The sequence below is a fragment of the Sus scrofa genome, chromosome 6 (assembly GCF_054392235.1).
Source record: "Sus scrofa isolate SSC_HxYL_T2T_F1_AM1 chromosome 6, Sscrofa_HxYL_maternal_Yorkshire_Landrace_v2.0, whole genome shotgun sequence".
Classification (NCBI taxonomy): Eukaryota; Metazoa; Chordata; class Mammalia; order Artiodactyla; family Suidae; genus Sus; species Sus scrofa.
In genome coordinates, this window is record NC_139388.1 from 94,865,223 (window position 1) to 94,891,944 (window position 26,722).

Genomic DNA, 26,722 nt, shown 5'->3' on the forward strand with positions numbered 1-26,722 from the left:
TTCTAAATAATAGAAAAGGCAAACCTTTCAAAATCATGATAGTTCCATTAATTCAGTCAGCTCACATTTAGTGAGGCACACATCATTACAGGTTGTGCAAAGGGCGCTTTCACAATTCTGCATTCCTGGTCCTCTTTTCCAATGCAAAACCCTGCAGCTCAGTGGAAGAAGGTATGCCTGGGGACAAGCATGTACACATGAAAGCCTGGGCCGCTCTGGCAGCCAGACTGTCAGAAGAGGAGGGAGCTTTTGTTTGCTATGCTGCCTCATGCCTGTGGCCTCCATGGTTCTTTCTGTGCCTGCATCACTTTAGAAACATCTGTTTGTCTGAAAACAGCCTACACACTTTGCCCTTAAACTTCAACTCTTTTTTTTTTTTTTAATCTCAACTCATCACAGCAATAGCCTGAAGAGGAGGAAATCATCAAATGGGAATTTCTTTTCTCTCTTACAGGCCCAAGGGATGAGAGGCTGAAAAGATCCCTTTGGGTTAATTCAGAAATGTGAGGACTTCACATTTTCATTTTCAATTAAGTAATTACTACATTGCCATAGTAACACTTGCTGCCCTATTTTAGATTAGAAGTAAAAAAAAAAAAAAGCATTAACACATATTCATTGTTAACTTTTATATAATCTTAGAATGAGACAGAGCTTTCTCTAAATATAACACAAAAATAGAAAGCCAAAGCATGGACAAATATGATTGCATAAAAATGTAGAACTTCTATATGAAGAAGGAAGGAAGGAAGGAAAGAAGGCAGGGAGGGAGGAAGAAGGAAAGAAATGAATGCATCATAGAATCTAAAGACAAACTCCAACCTGGGAAAAAGATTTGCCACACTGCTACGGATAAAGAGTCAGTGTCTTTCACATGCAAAAATTTCTCATAAATCAATAAAAAAATATAAGCAAGCCATAGAAAAAGAGAAATACAAACCAAGGCCATGAACAATCTCCATGAAAAAAAGATAACTAAGAAACATGAAAAGATGATCAACTTCATTTATAATTAAAGAAATGCAATAATGAGATACCTGATATATATCAGATTGGAAAGTTTTAAAAAGCTGTTGTAAAGGTAGAGAGCAGTAGTTCCTGGACCGGCATAACCGCATCACCTGGGAACTTGTTAGACATGCAAATTCTCAATCCTGCAGCAGACCTACTACATCTCAGATCTACTGAATAAGAAACTCTCAGAAATCTGTACTTTAAAAAGCCCTCTCAATGATTCTAATACATTCTAAGATGTAGAGAAACCAAGAACCCTCAAATACTATTGGCAGTATTTAAATTAATATCATTTGGCACTTTTATCAGCATAAATTCATATACCTATTGAAGCACTAAATGCATTCTATCAACTCGTTCATTCATATTGAAATCCCTCACACACAAACACACACACACAATTATTTTATTGTGTTGTTATTTGGGGGAAACAAAAACTAGAAAAAGGCTAAATAACAAGGGACTAATTAGGTCATTTACGGTAATTTGTGGAATACTATACAATCATTAATAAGAATAAAATGAATCAATGTATGCCTACCCAGAAAGATGTATAAGAGATACTGTCAAGAGAAAAAAGCATGTTACAGGATAGTACATTGATACACCTCAGATAATCCCATGTGTGTGCAATACAGAGAGTTTGTGTTGTATTTCTACTTATGAATTTGAAAATCTCTCGAGTAAATCAGAAGAAACGATTAATAAGTGGGACTGGGGACCTGCAGTGAGGAGATCTTTTTTTTTTACCATATGCCCTTTTTGGCTATTTGAATTTTTGCCCTGAGGATGTACTACTTTTATAATGATTGGAAAGTAGTTATAACTAATTAAGTTACGACAAAGAGAAAGAGCAAAAGAAAGAAGCATGGCTGGGAGAAGAAGAAATGTAGACTATTTGGCTAACTAGACTAACTAATAGCCTCTAATTAGAGACTATTCAGACCCCAACTGACCACTTCAGAGACCCCTTAGGTGCTTTATCTTCAGCCACCAGGTTGCTTTGATAAAGAATTAAAAACTATTTCACAGAACAGATGCCCTTCAAAATAAATTACTCATTTAGCAAAGAGTAAAACCCCACATCCATTAAAAGATAAAGGTCCCTGGACCACTTGATCTTCCCTCCCATTAGGCCATCCCACCCAACTGGGCCAGCTGTGGACTGTTGCCATGGAGTCTCATTTGGTTTCCAGCAGAGAACAAAGAGGCTGTCTCCTTCACAAACCACATGTGAGTGTACAGGCCAGAGAGGACATAGCTTGTGTTTGGGTGTGAGTCAACAAATACACCATTTGCGCATTAGAAGAGACCCAGAGGTGTGTGAACATGTTGTGTTTGTGTTCTAGGCCTGATACATCAAGTGTTTGCTAAGGACATCATGGGAACTGATAAGAGAATGATACAGAAGAGTCTAGTTCCTATCCCCAGGCAGTCCCTCTAAGAAGTCAATATATTTCATTCTCCCATTCAGCCTTTATCTCCATGGTTGACCAGACAGCACCCCCACCCCCGAAGTGGGTTTGCTTAAACAATAAATTAGGAAAACCCTGATCTACCCAGTCATCCTTCCATCCACACATCTTTGGGTTCTCTCTTTTACCCATTCATCTATCCAAACACTCTTAAATCAACCCATCCCATGAACCTACTCATCATCCATCCCCTCAATCTTTTCAACCATCACATTTCATCTGTATAATCTATCAAGCCCATCGTTGCATTTCTTCATTCACCTTTCCATTTAGTCACCCAATCCATTCACCCATCCTATCTATCCCATCCATCTTTCCATTTTACCAAGCTATCAATTGACTCTCATCTTTCCATCCTAGCCATCTATGCATTCATCCACCACCCCTATATAAAAGCCCATCCCTCTGTTCATCCATCCCAAATGCCCATCAATCCCATCTAGCTATCCATCTCCTCCACTCATCCACCTACCATCACCTACTATCTTATTCATCCATCCACCCATCCATTCATCAACTGCATCTCTTTGCCCCATTCCATAGCCTGGACCTGGTTCTGCCTCTGGAGGTGAAGAGACTAGGGCAACCAGGGTCAAACAACTTCCCCCCACTCTGTTATCAAGAATGCTATGCATCTTATACATAAATAGTTGACTGCCACTCTGGTTATTTCTTCAGGGTAAATTCTTTGAAGTAAAATACTGAGTCCAAACATATGAATATTTTTAAGGCTGTTGATAATGCATTGCCAAGTTGCTTTCCAGAAACTCTGTAACAATTTGCACTCCCACCTGCAGTTTATGAAAGTGCCCATCACACTGCACCCTTGCCAGCATCTCATACTTTTTTCTGGAACAATTTTTCTATTTCTTTTTACACACACACTCATATACACTCTTGCATGAATACATAAGTATGATCTTATTATGCATATTGAGTCCTTAAGTGCAATTTTACCTTTTACTCTCCTTTTTTTCACTTGGATTTTTCTCCCTCACTCCCCCACCCATGTTAACAATCTAGTTTGCATCTTTCCCTGTTTTTATTCTTGCTCATAAAGCCATATACAAACATAAACTTACATACTCCCATATACGCATTTACATATATAGTAGGGGGTTGACATTGTTTATCTTTTAAAAATTGGATCATATTATACATACTTCTCGGCATCTTGCTTTTCTCACTCAACATAATGACGTTTCAATTAAATGAAGTAATGTCTACAGAGTACTTAGCATAGCAACTAGAGTGTTGAGTATGTGTTATTTATTATTGTTGTTGTTGCAAATTTAAAAAGAACTGGCATCCTTCCTAACGGTGTGAGGTTCATGGCTAAGGCGCCTCTCTCAGTCTTCCCAGACAAGGTCATGACAGTTGTGATTGTCCCTTCCACCTTCCCTGAGTCAGTCTTCAAATGAAATGAACTGAGAAACTGCTGTTCACTTGGGATTGTCCATAGTCCAGAGATAAGCTAGACACTGTCCCTGTCCTCCTGAAGCCTACAGTCTATGAAGAGAGTGATAATAATACATTAATGACTCTGATTGCTGTACAATCCTTACCTGAGATAAGCTCTCCAATGGCAAGGAACACAATTCTGTAATGGATAAGCCTTGGTTAATGAGGCAAAAGGAGGTAGGAATAATCCAGAAAGAGGACTTGGTATGTGCAAAGGCCCAGAGGCAGGAGGGGGCATGGCCCTCTCAGGACCTGAAGGAAGGAGTGGGCTGGAGGGAAGGGTCTCTGAGCAAATGTCTGGAGAACACCTGCGGCCTGCTGAGAGCTTAAAGAGCAAGTTTCCTCCGATGTTCCTGATCCCACTGGATTCAGCAGGCTTGTTGCCTTGGCAACCATGACCCAGTACCAAGCCAGGCCTAGGTAAGTGCTTCGTGTATAATCTTGCTGCACCATTACAAAGATTTTGTGAATTAGGGATTCTTGTTCTCATTTTAGAGATGGGAACTGAGGCCAAAAGAGATTGGTTAGCCTCTTCTGCAGGCTAGTACCCAGCAGAGCCAGGATTTAAGCCTAAGTCTCTCTGAAGCTGCAACTTGTGCTTCTGACAACACCAGTGCTTTCTACGAGGTCCAGCGATGATTTCTTGGCACCTCAAATAGTGACTTGGGAGATCTCTCTGCAGGGCCAGGATGTAAACCCAGAGTCCAGACTCATAATTGCTTCTCAAGGAGTGGCCCCACTCTCCCTGGCTCCCAACTCCACAGAGAACTTTTCCACCGCTCCTGTCACCAGTGGGCCCCTGGAGGTCTGGGGGTCCCTCCCAGGATCACCACCCCACTTCCTTCCCCTGAAAATTGCCTGCTTCTCCAACACATCCCACCTCCCATGTTACCTCACCCAGTGACCCTCCACCCTCCCACCCACACATGGAGCTGTTTGCACCATCTCCTGAGCTTCCACAGCCTCTGTATATATATTCATCCATTCAAATAGTCACTGAGTCCCAACTATTCTAGAGTTGGGCATACCACAGGGAGCAAAACTGACAATCTCCTTGGAGTTCCCGCTATGGTGCAACGAGATCAGTGGCGTCTTGGACCGTGCTGGCTCTACATTCAAAACCTATCCAGGAAGTCGTCCCTGGTGGCTTCTGACTGGATTCCTGCCCTTCCTCTGGGCTCCCATAACCCTGATTCCAGTCTCATGCTACACTCTATTGTGGTACCCATCAAGCTGCATTTAAATTATGTTTAGTTATCTGTCCACCTCAGTGGTGATACATTAGAGAGGATGAAAGTTTAGGGATGGGGGAGAGAAAGAATGCAAGTCATCATGTCCAGGTCCCAGACCCCATACAGAGTCCAGCACAGTGTGGGAGCTCAGTACAACGTGGCTGAATGGATGCACAGAAGGAAGGTAAAAAGAAGGAAGGAGGAGGGAGGAAGGAGGGGAAAAGGCTTGGTACTGCCAATGTCATGCTAGTAACTTCTCCCGTCCGTCATCCCCTACTTACTCTTCTAGCCTTGGACCTGTTATTCTACCCGATTTTGGTCCTTCATCTGCAAAGCAAATGTATGGTGTCCGGCCCTAATCTGACATCAGTTTCTATCAAGGAGTTAACCAAGGAGAATCGGGTCTGACTCCAGAGCAGATGCATTTTAAACAGCAGTCCCATTTCCTAACAATTCTCTTGGATGAAGCACATCCTCCATCCACTCTTCCAGGGGACAATGAAGGGAAAAGAAAAATGAACAATTTATTTTCTTATTTAACTATGTCACAGAGATAAGCGGGCCAGACGATCAATGTCTTAGTCAACATCTCCTCTCGGTCTGGGTAAGGGCTTGGAGAAATCTCCGAGGCTGGCTGGCATCCACAGCTGTGCCCCAGGTGGGCAGGGCTCCGACCATGCCTCCCGGGGGTTGGGTGGGTGGTGGTCATGCCTGCCCCAGACTCTCACCCCAGTGGCAGGCGATACAGACCTGCTCTGGCCCAGAGCCACCACAGCCAGGCAGGGGAGCACATGCTTGCCCCACCCTCATCTCCATAGATTGGGGAGCATTCCCACGCGAAGCCCGAGAGCACAAAGTACCACAGGCACAGATGTGTCTCCATTCGCCCGGCCCCCTCACCCTCTCCACACGCTGGAGGAGAGTGACTTGTCTATATGGTGAGTTTAGGAGAACTTGGCAAACTCAGCTCAGCCCCATCTCCCTCACCTCTCCCTATACTTGATCCAACAGGCTTGGCCCTGGTAAGGGAGGAACCAGGTTGTCCCCCTCGTGTGCCCCTGAAAGGGTGGGTAAGCCTCATTCAAGAGTGATGTATTAACAAGCCAGTCTGGCCACATATCTGAAGCCACGTTCTCCAGTCAGCTGTATCGGTAATGAGCTGACATTCTGATCCCTCCATTTGACTCCTCTTGTGGTTTTCACTCGGTTGGTTCCAAACTTGAGAGGGAAAGAAAGGTGTGGCAGGGAGGGTGTAAAGGAGGAATTGGACAAGATCCGTGTGCCCTGCCTGGCTTTCCCAGACCCCTGCGGGTCTTCAAAGGCCATAATGAGAGTTTCTGAGCTATTTTTCCACACTTCAAAGAACCCAAGAGAAACTGCATTTTATCCACCATCAAAATGCTCAGGCAAATAAATGCCAAGTGTCCGCTTTGGGCTGGAACGAGTCCCAGTCAGTGAGGTCACACTGCCCTTTGTCCATTCTGATTGGAGGGATGGAGTCATGGCCCCCTCGGGGCCCTACAGGCTTGACAATTAAGAGATGCTGGTTTCCCCAGCCCCTCTGCCTACTGCATGAGAAACTTTAGCTCCCTGCCAAGGCTGTCTGCTGCTTTGAAAGAGGAAATGCCATGAGATGCATCAGGAGGAATAAATGGGAGTGTCTTGATAATGGGAATCAGAGTTTCCAAGAAGATGCCTTTTCCCAGGGCTGAAGATCTGAACCACCTGAGTCAGGAAAGTGAACATTTCATGGCGTCAACTCGGACAACTCGTGGGATGCGAAGGAAGATGGGAGGAGGTGGGGGCTCTGGAGCAGAGCTGAAAGGTAGAAAGGAGGGGCTTTCCACAGGTTGGCTGTGGCCTTGCCTGCCTCAGTCTGGGGGCAGATGTCAAGGAAGCTGGGATCTCCAGTGAATATGTTCTGGCCCCTCGGCACAGTTTCCTTGTAAGTGTTTCCAAGTGGGATGTGGGATGTGGGTGGGGTGTGGGGAGAGATGATCAAGGGTCTGAAACAACAAGCAATAATATATGTCTTTTAGGAATAAAAGTGGGGGAAAGAATCCACGCCCCACTTGATAAACGCAGTCTGGTGGAAACAGTGCCTTGAAATACAGGTGTTTTGGGAGGAACTCAGAGAACAGAAGCATGCCCAGGCGTAACAGAGTTGAGCTGTGTTGGAGGAGGGGGACATATAGGAACCTTGTCCCTTGCCTCCCGCCACGTGGTCCGGGCACACAGAGGAGGGTAGAGCCTCCTTCCCCTACCCAGCCGGCGAATGAGGGCCCCTCCAAAGGCTGTTTCGCCCCTTGCCCCATCCTTCCTCACCCCTCGTTGGGCCCTGTTGTACCAGTGGACAGGGACTCTGGACTGAAAAGCACAGCATGTGTACCAGAAGCCCCCCATCCTACCTAAAACCCTTGGTCAGAGCTAGCCCGTATTTCCACGCCGACAGCTGGCTGGGACAGAGAGCACCACATGTACACTGTAGACCCAGGCCCGGTCCTAATTCTTTAGCCACTCCTGAGTGCTCAGCTCCCAAGATTTACTCTCGGGGTCAGGGAAGGAAAGCACCAGGGGTCTCAGGCCTGAGCCATGCTCACCAATATGATGGACCAGAGGCCTGTGCCTTGAGGGGGGTCAGGCCCGTGCCCAGCTATGAATAAATGAACCAGTGCTTTCCCTTGCTCTCTGCTAGCATGTTTGCCCAGACACAGCATCATTCAGGACCCCAGATGGGAAGGGGTGATAGGAACAGGCGTCCGTGGCATATCAGCTTGAACTCCTTCTCAGGCTCACTCTTACCCAAGAGCTTCAGAGTCTTGGCCACTTCTTAAGGGATGCACAGTCTCACTGCTCTTTGCCTTGCCCTTCCCCTTCCATCCAGAAAGCCAAGCCACTCTCCTGTATCTCTCTGACCCCACTGTGCACCACAAATTGGAAGAAGACAAGAGTGGTGGTGGGAGACCCCAGGGTTGTCACGGCCAAGGCCAGAATGCTGAGTCCAAGTATCCAGCAGTGAAGGGTGGGTTTGATTATTGAAAGGGAGGGAGTAGGGGTGAAACTCAAGGATGATTCCCAGCTTTTTGGTTTAGGAAGATGCATGGAAACGGGCCACAAAAGAATACGGGATATGAGATTGCTGGGGGCAAGAGGCATGATACAGATGACAACAGAAAGGAAGAATTCAGCATCTGGCCTGCTGCAGGTAGAGCCTTGGACCATCTGGGTGATATGCGGATCTGAGGTCCAGAGGCAAGATTTTCACCTCACCATGGGAGCTGGGGATTATCAGCATTTGGACAGTGGCATTAAAGCCACAGGGAGGAATGAAAGTCGAGTAAAAAGACAGGTCACCCAGCTAAAGCCAAAGACCTGGAAACACCAATAAGACAGCAAATTTCCAATGGGAGGGAGGGATGAGCAGTGTCAGATGCTAAAGATGGGGGAGGACAGACGGACGGGCAAGAGGCAGACTGAGCAAAGTCTAGAAGCCAAAAGAGAGCTTTGGATTTGGGAAGCAGGAAGTCATGCGGTGCCCTGGGCTGGAGCACTTCCCCCAGAGTGGGGAGTGTGGAAGCCAGATGACAGGGGCTGTGAAATGCACTGGCAGACACGCTCTCAGGAAGCAAGACCGGGAAAGGAAGGAGAGAGACAGGGTGACAGCCAAAAGCGGGTGCAGAGTCAAAGAAGGGGTGTTGTTTAGTGTGTTTTCTAAGATGAAAACAAAGTGTGTTTCTGGGCGAATGGAAAGAAACAGAGAGGGGATGGGTTAGAGAAACGGGGGGCAGGGATCCCAATTAAAGCAGCAAGGCTCCTGGGTGGCTTGAGGCACAGCATCCTCACAGCTTTCCCACCCAAATTCGGCAACAGGTTTTGTGCAATTGTTTCCTTGAGTGTCTATTTTTCCGTGGTGTGGAATGCGAGGCCGTTCAGGAGATCGAGTGGGTGAGACTGCCCCCAAGGTGAGAATGAGCTGTCCTGAGATGGAGCCTGTGGTTCTGAGCGGCACGGAGCTAGAGGCAGGACTGAGCTGAGTGGCAGAGGTCAACAAGAGCCAGATCAAGAGAAAAGGGAGGAGAAAGGTTGGGTCAGGTTAACCTCTGGGTTCAAAATCGGAGGCCTGGGGACAATGGGTGGGTCCAGATACACACAAGTCTACCCTTTCCCACCTATCTGACCCTAATCTGTCCAGACTGTTGAATTCATTTTTTTCCCCTTTTTTTTAACTGCTCCACAGCATGTGGAGTACCTGGGTCCAGGACCAGATCTGAGCCACAATTGTGACCTATGTCTCAGCTGCAGCAACACTGGATCCTTTAACCCACTGTTCTGGGCCAGGGATCGAGCCTGCATCCTGGCACTGCAGAGATGCTACTGATTCAGTTGTGCCACAGTGGGAACCCCGGATCAGTTCATTTTTTTACTAAGGTGTTAATGGCTAATAACTCTCAAAATATGGAATTTTAAAAACAGCTTCCAACTCAGATATTTCAGCAACATCAGGATCTTCCCGAAACACATACTGGCAAACAGCAGCTATCCCAACTGCTCTGCATCCAAAACTTGCACAGCCCCCTCGCCCCAGCCTCTCGGCAATCCTTCACCTTGCGAAACCTGCTGCAATCTAGTGCAGCAACAGAAAACAGAAAGGAAATCCACACTGTCTCTGCTGCTCAGAAAGCAGCTTCCAGGGTGTTCAGTTGGACCTGACAAAGGCCTATGAGCATTTGTTTGTTCAGTCCATGTGCCAGGCACTGTCCTAAGTGCTGAGGACACAGGGGTAAATAAGAGAATCCAAACCCTTGTCAGTGGGGCAGGGATGTATGTGGACAAGGGGCAGGAGAGCTACATGCTGAGAGCTAGGCAAACATGGATGCTTACAGGAAGAACTGGGAAGCCGCATTTCTTTCTTTTTTCTTTTTTTTTTTCTTTTCTTTTTTTTTTTTTTTTTTGGTCTTTTTAGGGCCGCACCTGCAGCATATGGAAGTTTCCAGGCGAGGGGTTGAATCGGAGCTACAACTGCCAGCCTATGCCACAGCTACAGCAACACCAGATCTGAGCTGCGTCTATGACCTACACCACAGCTCACAGCAACACCAGATCCTTAACCTTCTGAGCAAGGCCAGGGCCCCAACCCATGTCCTTATGGATGGTAGTTAGGTTCATTACCGCTGAGCCATGATGGGACTTCTGGGAAGCTGCATTTCTAAGAAGCTTCCTGGCAAGGCCTTGGACCACCCCGTGGACCTAAACTCATTTGATCATGAAATCTTTTTCTCCCAGGGCACTCATTCAACTGCCCCTACCCTACTTGCTGAAATCCAAAAAACACTTGGCTGAATGAATGAACAAACCCCTCCTCCTGGCCTCCCAGAGTCTCTGTACTTCCTGTCTTAGTGTCCCTCTCTGCATAACTGGCCCCTTGCCTCGGTTTCCCTGCAGAGTCCCTGGCTCCTCACAGGGACCACAGACTCCCTCAATGTCCCTTCACCAGGCTAGGACCCCTCCCCTGGAGGCTGGGTCCTGCTCCAGCTTGGAACAAACCTGGACTCCTTGGCTCCACCCTTGGCAGATTCCTTCCCAGTCTGTCCCAACTCCCTGGCTGACCCGCCTTAGCCTGCTGGCCTTGCCTCTGTCCTAAAATGCCAGCGGCCTCCCATCAACAGGCCCCTGGGAAAAGGGCATTTCGGTGCTTTGTGTCTGCTGGTCAAGTATTAAATCTGGAATACAGGAGTTAGTACACAAGGAAGTAGAGGATAAGACTTCACTGGGCGCTCTGCTTTCTCATCTAACGAATGAGGAGCTGGTGGAAAGACATGGTAAATCATGAGGCCCCTAGGAGCTTCAGGCCCACCCTGAGCAACAGGCCTTTGTCCTGTGTGTTCAGCAGTTTAGGAATGTGACTGCCAGCCTAGGGGGCTCATTGCCCACCGGGGGGCCCAAGTCTCAGCAGAGCACATCTGGTCACCTCCAGAGTCCCCACTCCACCAGGGCAGGGCTGAGGATAGGAGGGAGAGGGGAAGTGGGAAGCCCTCTTACCGTTGATTCTTGGGCAAGGTCAAGACCAGGGTCATCACAAGGTGAGCAGAGGAGGGGGTGGCTGAAGGCCCATTTCTGGGCTCCACCTTGGGGCCAGGGAAGCTGCAGGCCTGAGAGGTTCCTAGACAGACTTGATGTGCATAAGAATAACAGAAATCTGACAGAGAGGCAGCTTCCACACCCTGCTCCCTGGGCCTTTGGGAGCATGTAACTGTCCTTGGCGAAGGCACTTGGTTTTATTTTATTTTATTTCTTGGCCGTGCCCACAGCATGTGGAAGTTCCCAGGCCAGGGATCAAACCTGAGCCATGCAGCGACAATGCCAAAGCCTTAACCCTTAACTGCTAGGCCACCAAGGAACTCCAAAGCACTTGGTTTCAAATGGTATATGTATCTCTGACCCCTCAGGCCAGGGCCTCTGCACTAGGTACTCAGTGAATGTTCAAATGACCCAGTCCATTGGTCCTAAGCAGCTGGGAGCAGCGAAAGGCCTTGAAAATCCTCCCTGTTGACAGAGCTGCTGGGCTGAAGTCTGGCCACAAGAAAGGCCATGGAGAGGGCGGGTCCTAGGTGGGGAGGGGGTGGCAGCAACAAGGTCAAAGGTCAGGAAGAGGAGTTCCCGTCGTGGCGCAGTGGTTAAGGAATCCGACTAGGAACCATGAGGTTGCGGGTTCGGTCCCTGCCCTTGCTCAGTGGGTTAACGATCCAGCGTTGCCCTGAGCTGTGGTGTAGGTTGCAGACGCAGCTCGGATCCCGCATTGCTGTGGCTCTGGCGTAGGCCGGTGGCTACAGCTCCGATTCAACCCCTAGCCTGGGAACCTCCATATGCCGCGGGAGCGGCCCAAGAAATAGCAACAACAACAACAACAACAACAAAAGACAAAAAGACAAAAGACAAAAGGTCAGGAAGAGGCTCAAACTAATAGTGATGGGGGTGGGGAGGAGGATGACTCCACAATGAGGGTGAAGATTTTAGGTGTCGGGAAAGTAACACGACTGGGGAAAGGAGGGGGCAGGAAGGGCCAGGGCCAGGAGATAAATGAAAAGGTGGGAAGAGGAGAGGAGAGGGAACAGGGGAGGTAGAATGACCATGTGGAGGGTCACACATGACCTGGACAGAGCAGATGATGGCAGGTCTCCCCAGGAGATGATATGTGAAAACGTCCTGCCAAGTCACCCCCAAGCAGGGAGATTAACTCTTTTTATTTTCTTGCTTGAAGAAAGTTGTGGGATGTTCCCACTGAGGCAGGATGTTCTCACTAGGCAGGACTAACAGAACTGAGATTGAGGAGTTCCCATTGTGGCTCAGTAGTAATGAACCTGACAGATATCCATGAGGATGCAGGTTCAATCCCTGGTCTTGCTGGATTATGGATCCAGCGTTGCCATGAGCTGCGGTGTAAGTTGTAGGTGTGGCTAAGAGCCCACATTGCTGTGGCTGTGGTATAGGCTGGCAGCTGTAGCCCCATTTGACCCCTAGACTGGGAACTTCCACATATCATGGGTGTGGCCCTAAAATGCAAAAAAAAAAAAAAAAAAAAAGTGATTGATAATCCACAATGTATAGTCTGGGTTTCATGGACTTTTGACAGTGCTAACAGATGGGTCACCCTCCCTGGGAAGGCAGGGAACAGGGTAAAAAAATTGAGGAAGGAAGGGGATGCCCTCAGCTCCTCCTTTCTGACCTCTCCCCACGGGGCACAAAGACCTGCCTTCCCCAGAAGAGCCCTCACCCCCTCCCTGCCCTCATCACCATCACCTCATTCCTTTGAGATCAGCCCATGGAGCCGAGCGGGCCACACCCCTGCTCCAAATCCTTCATATTCCTCAAGTCCCTTCATATACCCTGCAAGTCTCAGCCTAAACTGCACTTGCTCTAGGAGACTTCCCTGACCCCTTGAGTCCAGATGGTCACCCCTCTTTTCTTCTAATTGTGGCAGTATATATTCGTAATCTAGAAGTTACCATGTTAACCATTTTTAAGTGTTCAGGTCAGTAGCATCAAGGTCAGCCATACGGTTGTGTAATCATCACCACCGTCCATCTCCAGAACCTTTCTCATCTTGCAAAACTGAAACTCTATTCATTAAACAATAATAACTCTTCATTCACCCGCCCCCTACCCCCCAGCGCCAGTGACCACCATTCTACCTTTTGTCTCTATGGAGGTGACTACTCTGGGTACTTCACATAAGTGGAATCATAGTATTTGTCCTTTTGTGTCTGGTTTACTTCACTCAACATCATGTCTTCAAGGTTCATCCTTGTTGGAGAATGTAGAATCTTTTTTTTCCTTTTTAAGGTTGCATAATATTCCAGTGTATAGAGATGCCACATTTTGCTAATCTCTTTATTTGTCAATGGACACTTGGGCTATTTCCACCTTTTAGATATTGTGAATGACACTGCTATGAGCATATGGGTAGTTGCTTCTCTTATGTACCCTTATCTCTGAAACTCATCTGTGGTCCCCATTACATCTGAGAGCTCAGGATCAGCACAGACCCTCCATCAATGCCAGCTGAAGGACTGAATAATTGCTCACATTCTTTAAGTGTGGTACTTTAATTGGCATCTCCCAGAAACAAAGGGCCGTGAGCCAGAAGAAAGACATCCTGTAGGATGTGGAAGCCCAATATAGACAGGAAGGTTCTGGAACTCCTCAAAGCCCTCCATATAGAGAGACAGCCCTGTAGGTGAGTGGACCCAGATCCTGCCCCTTAGTTCATCAGGGCCCCCATATGTCCTGACTTCTACCTTCCACAAAACACTGATGGATCTGACGACATCACATGAAGGATTTCTCTGGAAAGGGTGTAGAGAAAAGGGAACCCTCCTAAACTGTTGGTGGGACTGTAAGCTGGTACAACCACTATGGAGAACAGTTTGGAGGTTGATCAGAAAACTAAATATAGAACTACACTATGATCCAGCAATCCCACTCCTGGGCATATACCCAGAGAAGACCATGATTCAAAAAGATACATGCACCACAATGTACATCCAAGCACTATTTACAACAGCCAAGACATGGAAGCAACCTTAATGTCCATCAACAGAGGACTGGATAAAGAAGATACATACAATGGGATATTACTAAGCCATTTAAAAAAAAATGAATTCCTGTTGTGGCTCAGCGGAAACGAATCCGACTAGGAACCATGAGGTTGCAGGTTTGATCCCTCGCCTCGCTCAGTGGGTTAAGGATCCAGCATTGCTGTGAGCTGTGGTGTAGGTCGCAGATGCACTTCGGATCTGGCATTGCTGTGGCTCTGGCATAGGTCGGCAGCTACAGCTCTGATTAGACCCCTAGCCTGGGAACCTCCATATGCGGTGGGTGCAGCCCTAAAAAAAGACAAAAGACAAAAAGAAAAAAAAAGGAAAAAGAAAAAAGAAGTAATGCCATTTGCAGCAACATGGATGGACCTGAAATTATCATACTACGTGAAGTAAGTTAAATAAAGACAAATATCATAAGAGATTGAGATCACTAATATGTGTAATCTAATAAAAATGATACAAAGGAATTTATAAAACAGAAAAAGACTCAAAGATTCTGGTTACCAAAGGGGAAACGTGGGGCTTAACCCCTAGGGATAAACTAGGGGTTTGGGGCTGACATAGACACACTACTATATATAAAGTACCTACTGAATAAACAAGGACCTACTGAATAACACAGGGTAATCTACTCAATACTGTGTGAGAACCCATATGGGAAAAGAATCTGAAAGGAATGGATATTTGTATATGCATAACTGATTTATTTTGCTGTACATGTGAAACTAACACAACTTTCTAAGTCAACTATACTGCAATAAAATTTATTTTAAAAAACAACGTGAGGATTATTAACTTTGAAATAAACTTTATGAAAACTTTACTTCACAATTTTTTTCACTTTTAAAAAATTTTTATAAAATGCATTGATTCCTTTAAAAATAACCTTGGGAAAGCCTAAAAAATTTAATAAAGCATTTCTGTCCAAAGAAAGACATCATAAACAAAACAGACAGATTAAAGATTAGGAAAAGTTATTTATAACCTCTAAAATTGACAGAGGGCAATATCTGGAATATAAAAGGACCTTTTGTAAATCAAACCTCAATTTTTCTAGATTAAGACAGGAAGTCCAGTTTTAAAATTGGCAAATCATAAAAACAGACGTCTCAAACAGCTAACAAGCATACAAGAGATATTCAAACTTGTAATCAGAGAAATGCAAAATAAAATAAAACAATGAGATGGCACTTTAAACACATCCAAATGGCAAAAATTAGAAAGGCGGACAGTGTTAGGTACTGGTGATGACATGGGGAGCCAGAAACTCTTGCACACTCTTGGTGAAAATGAGCCCTAGCTCAGATGTTCTAGAAAACACTACAGCAGAACACAGGAAATTACAGGTTGGCTCAGGGATCTTAACCCTCCATTTGTAAAGCCCAGAGTTATTCTCACATGGGGTCCCAGGAGAACATGCACACGGATGTTTTCTAGAACTTCATGTGTAGCCAGGAGGAGTCAGAGACAAGGAAGGGGAGTGGATGCATAGAAAGTGATGGATGCAGAACTCATAATGCAAGGCAGGTCTAGACCCATACAAGGAGCAGCACTAGATCTGTAAAATTATACTACTAAGTAAATAAAGTAGGAAACCGGGTGAAATTTATAAGTTCACTATCATTTATGCAAATTTACATATGCACACAAAACAACCCTACATATTTTATAAGGATCCATGCATATTTCAAGATGTATATATATAAAATATTTTAGAGTGGGTACTGATGGGGGAAGGCAATCAGCGTCTTGGGATTTGGAGAAAAGGGTGGAAAATATTTTACATAAAATAAGAGAGGAGCCTTTCATAGATGGATGATCATAAAATGTCATGATCTGAGGGCTGGTTAATTCACTGTCATGCTGCAAAAATAAAAAAAAAGCTGAAAACAAAACAAACAAAAAAACACCCAGTGATGCCTTCCATATGGCCAAGAAAACTCTCCTTGTAACATATCCCTCTTCCCATGTTTCTCGGAACAAAACGTCACAAGAGATGTGAATCCCAGTGGTTCCTAAACATAGGAAATTTTCATCTTACTCGAGTTAAAAGGCCTCAGGGCAAATCTTGTCCCCTGGCTGGATATGTTAGTGAAAGTGAAGCCCTAACCGTCACCTCTTCTGGACGGGGCTCTGTGATGCTGCCCTGGGGGGAATGGGGGGAGTTGGGGGGGGAGCGTTGCAGCAGATGTTTGATGGGCGGCGGATGGGAAATGCTTTCAAAATTCAAATTTTCAGGATCAGCCACTTGGAGGGTATGAATGGATCGGGGTCAGGAAGCTCAGCGAGGCCGCCCTCCTTCACCCACTACCCCTGTGCCCTGAAGCATAGCCAGGCAGAGGTAAGGGAGATTCTTGCCTTCCTTTGCACACCAAGACAGCCTGGCCACTGGACAGGCTCTCCCACTGGCCGGGGCTTGGACTAGTGACCTAAAATCCCTGGATCCTTTTTTGCTTTTTGTGTTTGTTTATTTTTGTTATTGTCTTTTTTACAGCCATGTCTGCAGCATATGGAAGTTCCCAGGCTAGGGGTCGAAGAGGAGCTGCATGTGCTTGCCTATGTCATAGTCACAGAAATGCCAGATCCTTAACCCACTGAGGCAGGGATTAAACCCACACCGTCACAGACACTGAGTCAGGTTCTTAACCCACTGAGCTGCAACAGGAATTCCTTTTTTGCTTTGATGATTAAAGAGCTTCCAAGTCCATCATTACATAGACAAGGTCAGTATTATTATCTGCATTTTACAGTGAAGGAACTGCAGGCCCAGGAAGACAAAGTATAGAGGCAGGACCAAGGCTGAAAGACTAGTTTCCTGACTTTCAGGCCAAATTTCAAGACACAGATCAGATATCAGAGGTTCCTGACTGGTTCAGCAGTAACGAAACCAACTCATACCCATGAGGATGCAGGTTTGGTTCATGGCCTTGCTCAGCGGGTTAAGGATCCAGTGTTGCCATGAGCTATGGCGTAGGTCGAAGATGTGGCTAGAGTCTAGAGTGGCTGTGGCTGTGGTGTAGGCTGGAAGCTGCAGCTCCGATTTGACCCCTAACCTGGGAACTTCCATATGCTGCAGGTGTGACCCGAAAGAGCAAAAAAATAAAAGATACATATCAAATACATCAGAACGTCTTCCTTCCAGCTATGATCTATTGTGAGTCAGCCCTTCTAGGATGGTATAAATGACAAGGGCCAGGAGAACATGCCACATAGGTCCCCAGGAGGAGGAATGACAACGTTGAGGTAGCGGTTTTCATGCCAGGGATGTGTTAACATGGATTGGAAAGAAATCCTTCATCTTGTGCCTCCTTCTTATTGCCAAGAAATGGGCCAGACATCATCACCAAGCTGCACACAGCATCACCAAGCCTCCCCTAATCTCTGAGCCTCTCTCCACCCTTGATTCCCACCCCTGACATGGCGCTGGGGGAAGCACGCATGGTCCGGAGGGCGCGAGACTCAGGCAGGGCTGGGGAGTCGGGCAGCAGCCCACAGGCAAAGCTCCCGGGGCCCGAGTCAACTCTACCACACCTGAGCATCTCATAAAAAGCCATCAATCATTTGGCCCAAAATGCCCGCACATTCTCTGATAATACACGTGTATCTCAAATGGTCTAAATTTCAAAGTCTCCGCTTTCTCCCTTTCAAGTTACAACTGTCACACTTGCTTACTTCCAATCAATAAGTAGATGTCGCTACTTAACAATGGACCTTATTCTATTTCCTAGCTGAAAACCAAGAAGATGGACACATAATTTTTGGAGGTTTCTGGATCATAATTGCACTTAATTGAGTATAAACGAGGCACTGGCAGAGGGAAAGGCTATTTGTGCCGCAACCTGAGCCCTTATTTTCTGCTCCAGACCACACAGAAGATTCTCAAATAAGTTTCTACAGATATCCTGGTGCTCTCAGTAATACAACCATACATGCATTATTTTTAGCATCATGAGTTCCTCATAATGATGATTTTCAAGGGTAAGGTTGACATCCCTTTAGAGATCAGTTTAAAAACTTCCAACAATACAGAAACAAATAGGTAGAGAGCAAAAGGTAGTTTCCAGTGGGGACACTCATCTAAAGAGGGGGCCACAGAGGTGAATCCCTACACACACCACCTAGAACTTTGCTTCCTGTGGGTACAGCCACCTTGCGAGTTCTAGGGTGGGCACAGTGCCCCTCTCTGATTTGGGTCTTGACATGGGCTACACTGAGGCTCCTGCCATGTGCCTGGCATATTACTTTGATAGGTTTCCTGGTGGTGGCCACATAGGGCTCCCTATTTCCCCGACAACAGGAAAGTGGAGCCACTAGCATTTTAGGATCTACACCAGGGTGGAACCAAGGACTAATGGGGACTTTTCATCTGCTGGAAATCCCACAGTTCAGGCAAATAAGGAACTCTGGGCCTCTGCAGAGGAAGAGGAAGATGCCACAAGAATGTGAAGCAAGTTAGGTTGTTTCTGGTACCCTCCTTAATTTCCCAGTTCCCCATGGTGTCCACTCAATTGGCTATAGAATCTCACCACATCAGCCAGCATCCCAGACCAATTCACACAACCCAAACCACCCAAAAACACCCAGATTCACCCCCATCTCATCACCACCCACCACAACACACTCCCCTCCACTCCACCATATCTCGATGGTCCCATGCCATTCCAACCCAACTCTATTCAATTCATCCTCTCCCATCGCATCCCAACCCATTCTAATTCCTATCCCATCTGCGTCCATCCTATCCCAGTCAATCCCCGAATACTCCATATCTCACTCTCTCCATCCCACCTCTAACCATCATATTTTACTCAATCCTGTTCCGTTTCACTCCACCACCCATCTCAGTCCATCTCAAATCATTCTATCTATCCCAGCCCAATACATACCAACCCACTCTTGTTCCTACCCAAATTCACTCCTTCCTACTTGATCTTAGTCCATCTCAAATTATCATATTTCTCCAATCCCACTCCCATCATATTCCATTCCACCACCACCCCCATCTTCGCTTGGCCAAAGTTCCCATTTGTGATTGTACACACAGCATGACCATGCTTCACGTCTCTTGAAGCTCATGAGAAAGCCAAAAGGCCCTGAAGAGCTAAGAGCTAACTGTATATTTGGGTGGGAGAGGAGGAGAAAAAAAGATACAGAATCTTATTTTTTTGTTTTGTTTTGGTCTTTTTAGGGCCACACCTGCTGCATATGGAGGTTCCCAGGCTAGGGGTCTAATCACAGCTGTAGCCACCGTCCTACACCACAGTCACAGCCAGATCTGAGCTGCGTCTGTGACCTACACCACAGCTCATGGAAACCCTGGATCTTTAACCCACTGAGGGAGGCCAGGGATCGAACCCACAACCTCGTGGTTCCTAGTCGGATTTGTTTCCGCTGCGCCACGATGGGAACTCCCAGAATCCATCTTTAATTAAAGGTTAAATATGAAAAGACAGGGCAGGGGGTTGATCTCCCAAGTCCAGAAAGAAAATAAATATGAGTTTCAGGTTTCTCACAACTTACAAGAACCAGGAAAGAGCTCTAAGGACCACACGGTCATTTTAAAGTTGAGAAAACACTCACACTGCAGAGCCCACCCTTTGCTTTCTGCGGGCCCAAGGAAAGTCAACTTCTAGTCAAAACCAATGAATCCTGAGACAGTGCCTCTGTGAGGCAGAAAACTCTGAAATAATTCTCCATTTGCAGGTTCACCCAGATGCTCACCTGTTGTGGAAAATCTCTGCAGCCAGCAGAGAGAAGGAAGGGGTTGGGAGATGGAACCCCAAGAAAGACAGCATCAGTGACAATCTCCAGCCTCTAGGGGGAGCTAGAAGGTCCTCCTGCTTTACCTCTCTAGGAAGAGGAGTGCTGACAAGGGCTGATGTTCTGTGGCCTGGCCAGGTTCAAAGGGCAGGTGCTCTTCGTGGGAGGAGAAAAAAGAAAAGAGTCTTGTGGATGCATATGGTGGCATCTTAGAGTGGCATAGGATTATAACTGTTTCTCTTATAATTCTAAGAGCAGAAAGCAAGTGGCAAGTAGTAGCACCCGTTGAGATAGTGGCAGCGTCTAACATACCCTGAATGCTAAGGATGGGTCTGGCACTGTGATAGATGCTTTCCATGAATTAAAAGGATGGGCTCTAGAGTCAGGTAGGCCTGAGGTTCAATCCTGTCTCCTCTCCCTATTTAATCTATAACCTTGGCCAAATGGCTTAATTTCTGAGCCTTGGTCTCTTCAAATATATTATAGTGTCTGAATTGTTGAGAATTGAAGAGTAATGTCTATAAAGCACTTAGCCAGCACTCAGTAAAGGAGAGCTATTATTAGTAATATGCAGAAGGACCTCGACTGCCTCCCACTGGGGGATCCCCCTTCACTGCTTCCGCTCCTCCAAGTCGAGTCCCTTGCCTTGGGGATGTCCAAGAGGGCAGTTTGAGGGAAAGGGAGTCATGGGCTTCAGAGAACCTACCTCTGATGCTTTCAGCAGGTGTTTACTGAGTGCCTGCCATGAGTTCATAGAGCCTTAGGGAATAAAGGCGGACATGGTCTCGTTAAACTAGAAATTCCAATATGTCCTGATGAGTTTTACAACATGGGGTGTTTTACAACCTGGGTTGGGAGGGCTTACAGCAGAGTTCAGTCGAGATGGGTGTCTGGGACTAGATGCAAATCTAGGATGACTGTACAGTCAGCTCCCAGGAGCTGCGGTGGAGATGGATGGGCCCAATGGGTGCTGATCATGCAGCGCTCGTTGAATGCCTTTGATGGAGGCTACAGTGTCCCTACATTGTCCTGAGGATGGAGAAGTGAGCGCAGCCTGGGCTGGGGGTGGGATGAAGTGGGTGGGGGCCTGGCCAGGGGCAGTGGTGGGGGTAAGGAGTTTCCCAGGGCTTCAGGCTTATGGATCCTCATCATTCAACCAGAGTACTGGGGGCCCTGCAACATACAATGCACACACACACACTCACTTCCTGATTAGCAAATCTGCATGGTGGGAGTTCTAATGGTGTCCAGGTGCTTTTAGTGGGTTTCAATGCTACTGAGATGTAGGCTGCAGGGACACAAGGCCAGACCTCTCTCCAGGGACTGAGCCTGGACCCTCCACTCTGACGCATCAAACATCAAATATCAAAATTGCCCTGAGAGACAGCAGCCCATGGGACCCATGTTGAGGGGCTGGAAGTTTGGAAGCCAGCCGCCAAGTGCCGAAAGCGGCACAGCATAACTGATGCAGAAACAGAGGGAAAAGCAGGGCAGAGACAGGCAGCCTGAGTGGAAGGAATGCAGGGCTGTAGCACCAGCTGGGTCTCCTTAGAACTATAACACTGTGGTTACTGGTAAAGGATTCAGTCAGGCAGACCCGGGTTCAATCCCCAGCTTGGCTACTTGTGCGGATAAGATATATGTCCTCTCTGAATCTATTTCTTCCTGTATAAAGTGGGGATAATACTATTGTCAGCCTCACCGGGTTGCTATGAGGATTGAGTTAATATATGCAAGTGCTTGGGTCACTGTCAGCACGTGGCTTGGACTCAGTGGACATCAGCTGTCAGTGTTACTCCCCTGGGTACTCAGATAGCTAGCTTCCTGAGCGGGCTGATTGGAAGAGGATATTGGGAGGGTACACGGACTTCCTGGCCTGGCCGAGTCCTCTGCCCTCAGTGTTCCACCCCAATCTTCCATTGAATGGGCACATTCAATATGTATGCATGGGCCTGTTGCATCTGTGATTTCTAATCTGTCCAAAACACAGGGATGACTTGTCCCTTTTGCAGGTGGATGGCCTAAGCCTCAGAGAGGTCTGGAGATCAGCTAGTTCCCCAGCAAAGAACAGCTAAGCCATCAGAGTCCCTTAATCCTGCTGGCTTGACAATGATAATGAAGGCAGATGAGACACATGAGGCAAGGTGGTGTCGCTGAAGCCACCTGCTGGACTCTTTTGGACACACCAAACCTTGCAGTGTCCCAGCCCCAGCAATGTGGTTCTCCAGTGCCTTTCCGCATCATCCTAGCCTCACCTTCAACAAAGCCACACACTCCCCAGCCCCAGGGATGGTCACCCCTCTCCGCTGTAGTCAGCTTATTTTTTAAAACCATAAACCACAGCTCAATTGCAAATGGAAATTCAAATCCATATATTAGGGCCTTTGCTTGGGAGAAGGAATGCAGTGTATGCTCAGGGCTTGTTGTTGCATTGGTTCTAGAACCCAAGGAGCTAGCTTCCCAATCTGTGACATTTGGTTCTGAGGGGGAAAGTAACTGGCAATCAGTACCCTTGTCATCTAATCACCTCTGCAAACCAGCTGGCTTCCTTGATCCCTAAAACTCTTGATTTTAGCCTTATCAGTCCCTAGAAAATTGTCCAAGCAAAAAAAATTTTTTAAATCTTATTCTGATTTAACCACTATCTATCAGGCACCAAGTCTATGCCAGGTCCTGAGCTGAGTGCTGAAAATACCAAGAAAAATAAAGCACTGTCCTTGCGTTCATGAAGCTCACAGTTCAATAACTACTTATTTAATAAGTAAGTAAATAAGCAGATAAATAACTAGTCTGAATACAATTCAATCAAACAGCACTCTAATCAAACACTGGGTATGGTCAGTGCTTCACTCTTTAAGAGATCTCTGAAAACAAGCAAAGCAGAGAGCATTGCGCTTTTTTAAAAAAATAATTTGGCATTCGCTTTTTTTTTTTCAAGCAATGAAGTGGTTATCATGGGAAAAATCTGAACTTTATCAGAATGCCTTATACTTACAATTTAATATTGCCTTTATTTTAAATTACTTATTAAGGAAATGGGAAGCATGACCACCTTGACAATGCTTAGAGTATCTCAATCCAAGGGGAAATAGAGAGGTTTGAGAACAACTGAGAGAATGAAACTAACAGAACCAGAAGGCCACCTGATAAAGAAGGAGTTGAGGAAGATCCTGAGCTCCTGGCAGGGTAACTGAGAGGCTGCAGGTACCACCAACCTACATGGGGGATACTGGAGGTCAGGCGAGGAGCTAATGGGTTTGCTTTGGAAGGGAAACATCTAGGTGAAGATGTCCAAGAGTCAGCCCGATATATGGGCTGTCTAGAACCAGAGCTTCCCTAGGCTGGGAAGCCAATAGATATATATCAGGAGAAGCATCTTGGCAGGAGAAACCTGGCTGGAAGCTTCAGAGCGGGGTAGTGGAAGAAATGGACCTGGATGAGCTCACCCAGGGAGCGAAGAAAGGAAATGGGGAGAAGCATAAGGAACGGCACACTGCAGGAAAGCAGACTTTCAAGAGGGGAATAAGTGCTACTATTAGCAACTGGGAAGGAACAGCCAAGAGGCAGCAGAAAAAAATCAGCCAAGCACAGTGTCCCGGAAGCTCAAGCAAGAGAAATTTTAAAAGTGTTTACGGTCCTAAGAGGTAAAGGAAGATAAAGCAAGAGAAGGTAGATGGGTTTGGCAATTAGGTAGGATGGTTATCGGTGATCTTTCCTAGAGAGTTCCAGCCCTGGGGACAGAAGCCAGATGGTAGGGAGTGAATGGCTGCCGGGAAAGTGAGTCAAAGGCCTGTTTGAAGAGAGCTGACTTTTAAAAAAAAAGATGGGATGGGAGCTAAAAGGTCCATAGGACCAAGAAGTCTGGTTGACTTGTTTTTTGTGTTAAAGATTAAGCTGTTTATAACAAAAGAAGGGAAAATAATTTATCCATTGTAGAGAGAGGCGGTAACTGATGGAGCGTCTAGGGAGGCTGGGGGCCAGGGGAAAGGTGGGGGTCCAAGTTAAAGGTAGGTGAAGAGGCTCCCCCTTTTGAATCCTGTGTTCATTTCATCCAGGCATCACTGGGCCAAGGAAGGGAGGCAGCTCAGTTGAAGAACGTCTTTTAAAGTCAACAGTGTAAAGAGAACACAAAATAAATGTGCTTTCCCCTCTAATGTGCCAAATCCTGCCATCATCTGTCACCAAGTCCATTTCCAAATCTCTGCTGCTTGCAAGGCCAAACAGCACATCTAACTGCGAGAAGGGTTTAAAAAGAAATGTACTGAGAGCATGGGAAGCGGGAGGAGGCTGGCCAGAGAGCAAGCACCCCCTCCCCCAAGTCATTCAGCTGCACCACTACCCCCAACTTCTCTGCTGATCAGAGCTGCAAATCAACGGATCTCTCCAAGGCAGGATTCCAGCACAACCCATCAGTGAGCAAGCTCCGGTGAGTTGGCCTTTTTCTTTCCCTGGGGGCACGGCATGCCCAAGGGGCAGGGACAAATCTAGACAGAAAACCAGTTGGATCATATTAAGAGTAATCTCAGGTCTGATAAACCAGGGCAGGAGCCACACCTGGACGAACGCTGAGGAGGACAGCCCCAGCCAGAAGCAGCGGAAACCCCAACGCCCATGTGGCAAGTCTGGCTGACCAGCGGCGTGGTTGCGAACAGTGCAGCCACCCAGTGGGTGTGGGTGTGCGCGCGAGGCCTGATCTCCTAAGCACGCGCACCGCGGGCGCCCCTCTCTGGGTGTAGGCGGCTATGGCTCTTAGGAGAACCTGAGAAAGTCCGGTCAAGTAGGGATGCGAGAGCTAGGGCTGGCTGGGGCGCCCTTCCAGACCAGCGACCCTAACATTCCAGCCAAAGAGCTGGCGACACGGTCTGCGGGGACCGGCTCCCAAGGTGCTGGACCCCAGAGTGGACCGGAAAGCTCGCCGCTTTCCAAAAAGGGAGTACCTGGAGGCTTGGGTGGCTGAGGCCAAGCTTTCAAAGGTTCAATCGGTGGTTTAAAATACAAAATAAATAAATAAGTAAATAAATAAAAACCAACACGGCTGCAGGCCGGAAGTGCCCTAAGTCCAAACCTGGGCAGCAGGTGTTACGGGTTTTCTCTCCTCTGTGGGTGTCAGCCTCTGGGCTGAGCAAAAATGCCGTCCCCGGCATCGTCCTTTGAATCCATCCCCACCCGGGGACACAGAACTTTCTAGGCTGTGGCTAGAGCTGAGCCTCAGAGGGGTGCCTGGGATAAAGTGGGAGGGCACCATCAGAGGCCAGTGGTCCCCAGTGGGGGCTGGGTTCTCTCGAAGATCCGCGTGCCTTCCCGGCCCACAAGCCGCAGCCAGACACCGCCGAAGTTCCGGGACTCGCCGCACCCGCCAGGTCTATTCCCCTCCCCGATTCGGTCACCGGGAGCAGGTCCCGCCACCCGCGCCGCCGCTGCCGCTGCCGCAGCCCCGGCACTCGGCTGCAGCAGGGCGCGGGAAAGGGCACTTTGGCGCGGAGCGGCAACGGAGGGGAATGTGGCGGCGCGGAGCCTGGCGGCGACACTCCCTCCCCCGCCCCCAGGCACAACCCCCGCCCCCGCACGCCCGTCGCTCAGCACCCTCCAGCCCCCACCTGAGTCCTCCGGTGCCGCAAGCTCGGGACCCCTGCCCACCTGACCCCCTCCGAGCCCAGAGCGCCGAGGGAGGGGGACACTTGGGGAGGGGGCGGCGGCCGCAGTCGGCTCCGGCGGGGGCGCGGGCTTCAGTCGCGAGAAAATGGGCGGGGGCAGGGAAGGGCAGACCCCGCAGACGCGGAAATGGGGAGGGGGCGCGCCATTCCTCTCCAGCCCCCAGAACGGGTGTGCCAACCGGGATCGGGAGGCGGGGAGGGCTCCAGGAAAGTTTATCGGGGAAAAGCCTGGCACCTTGGGGGCTGGGAGGCTGAAGAAACTGAAGCCACGGTCCGGGCGCCCCGCAACCACGGGCGAGGATGTCTGTCTCTCAGGCCCCCACATCGGCCGGATCCGGCCAAGTTGCGGCTGGGGTTGGGGGTAGCAGTGAGGGTGAGGGTGGCTGTGAGGACGCTTTAGGGTGGGGGGAGAATGGGGAGCAACAGAGGCGAGGCTGAGCAGGAGGGTGGGCGTCTGGGAGGGCGGGAGGTTAAGGGGGAGGGCGGAGGAAGAGACTGGGACCCTGTCAGGGATGGGTGGGCTCGGGGTTCGGGTGGGGCGCGCGGCAGCCGCCGGCTCCCCGGCGCGGCCGGACTTACCCGCGGCGGCCGAGGCACTGAGCAGCCCCCAGCCCAGCAGCAGCAGCAGCGGCGGCGGCAGCGGCGGCGAGCGGCCCCAGCGGCTCCCAGCGCCCGGCACCAGCGCCGAAATCCCGGCTTCACCACGAGCCCTCCCCGCGGGGCAGCCGCAGCGCCCCTGCTTCCGTCCCCGCGAGCGCGGCATGGCGCGGCCGGCAGCGCCGAGGGAGAGGCTCCACTCGCCGCTGAGGAGAAAGGAGGTCAGGAGAGCTCTGGAGCTTTTTTCTGCTCGGAAAAAATCCCGGTACGCGGGAGCCCTCAGCTTCTGCGGCTGGAATGAACCAAGTGTCCGCCCGGCCGGGGAGAGGCGCGCTGCGCTCTCGGAAATGACTCGCTCCAATCCCGCTTCGCGGGGTTCGCGCCGGGGGGCGGGGGGGGGTGAATTATCCCCGGATTAATCACTCCGGAGC

At 48.3% G+C, this 26,722-nt stretch overlaps 1 protein-coding gene across 9 annotated transcripts in view; it reads right to left on the reverse strand.

The window, feature by feature from the left end:
* Positions 1-26,599, reverse strand: part of CSMD2 (CUB and Sushi multiple domains 2) — a 646,878-nt gene extending 620,279 nt beyond the window's left edge. For all 9 annotated transcript variants that reach the window (XM_084963760.1, XM_084963751.1, XM_084963750.1 and 6 more), the window contains exon 1: positions 26,274-26,599. In XM_084963760.1, coding sequence (XP_084819886.1) covers positions 26,274-26,457 — 184 coding nt within the window. In that variant the 5' untranslated portion in view covers positions 26,458-26,599. The remainder of the gene's footprint in view (positions 1-26,273) is intronic.
* Positions 26,600-26,722: the final 123 nt, after the last annotated feature.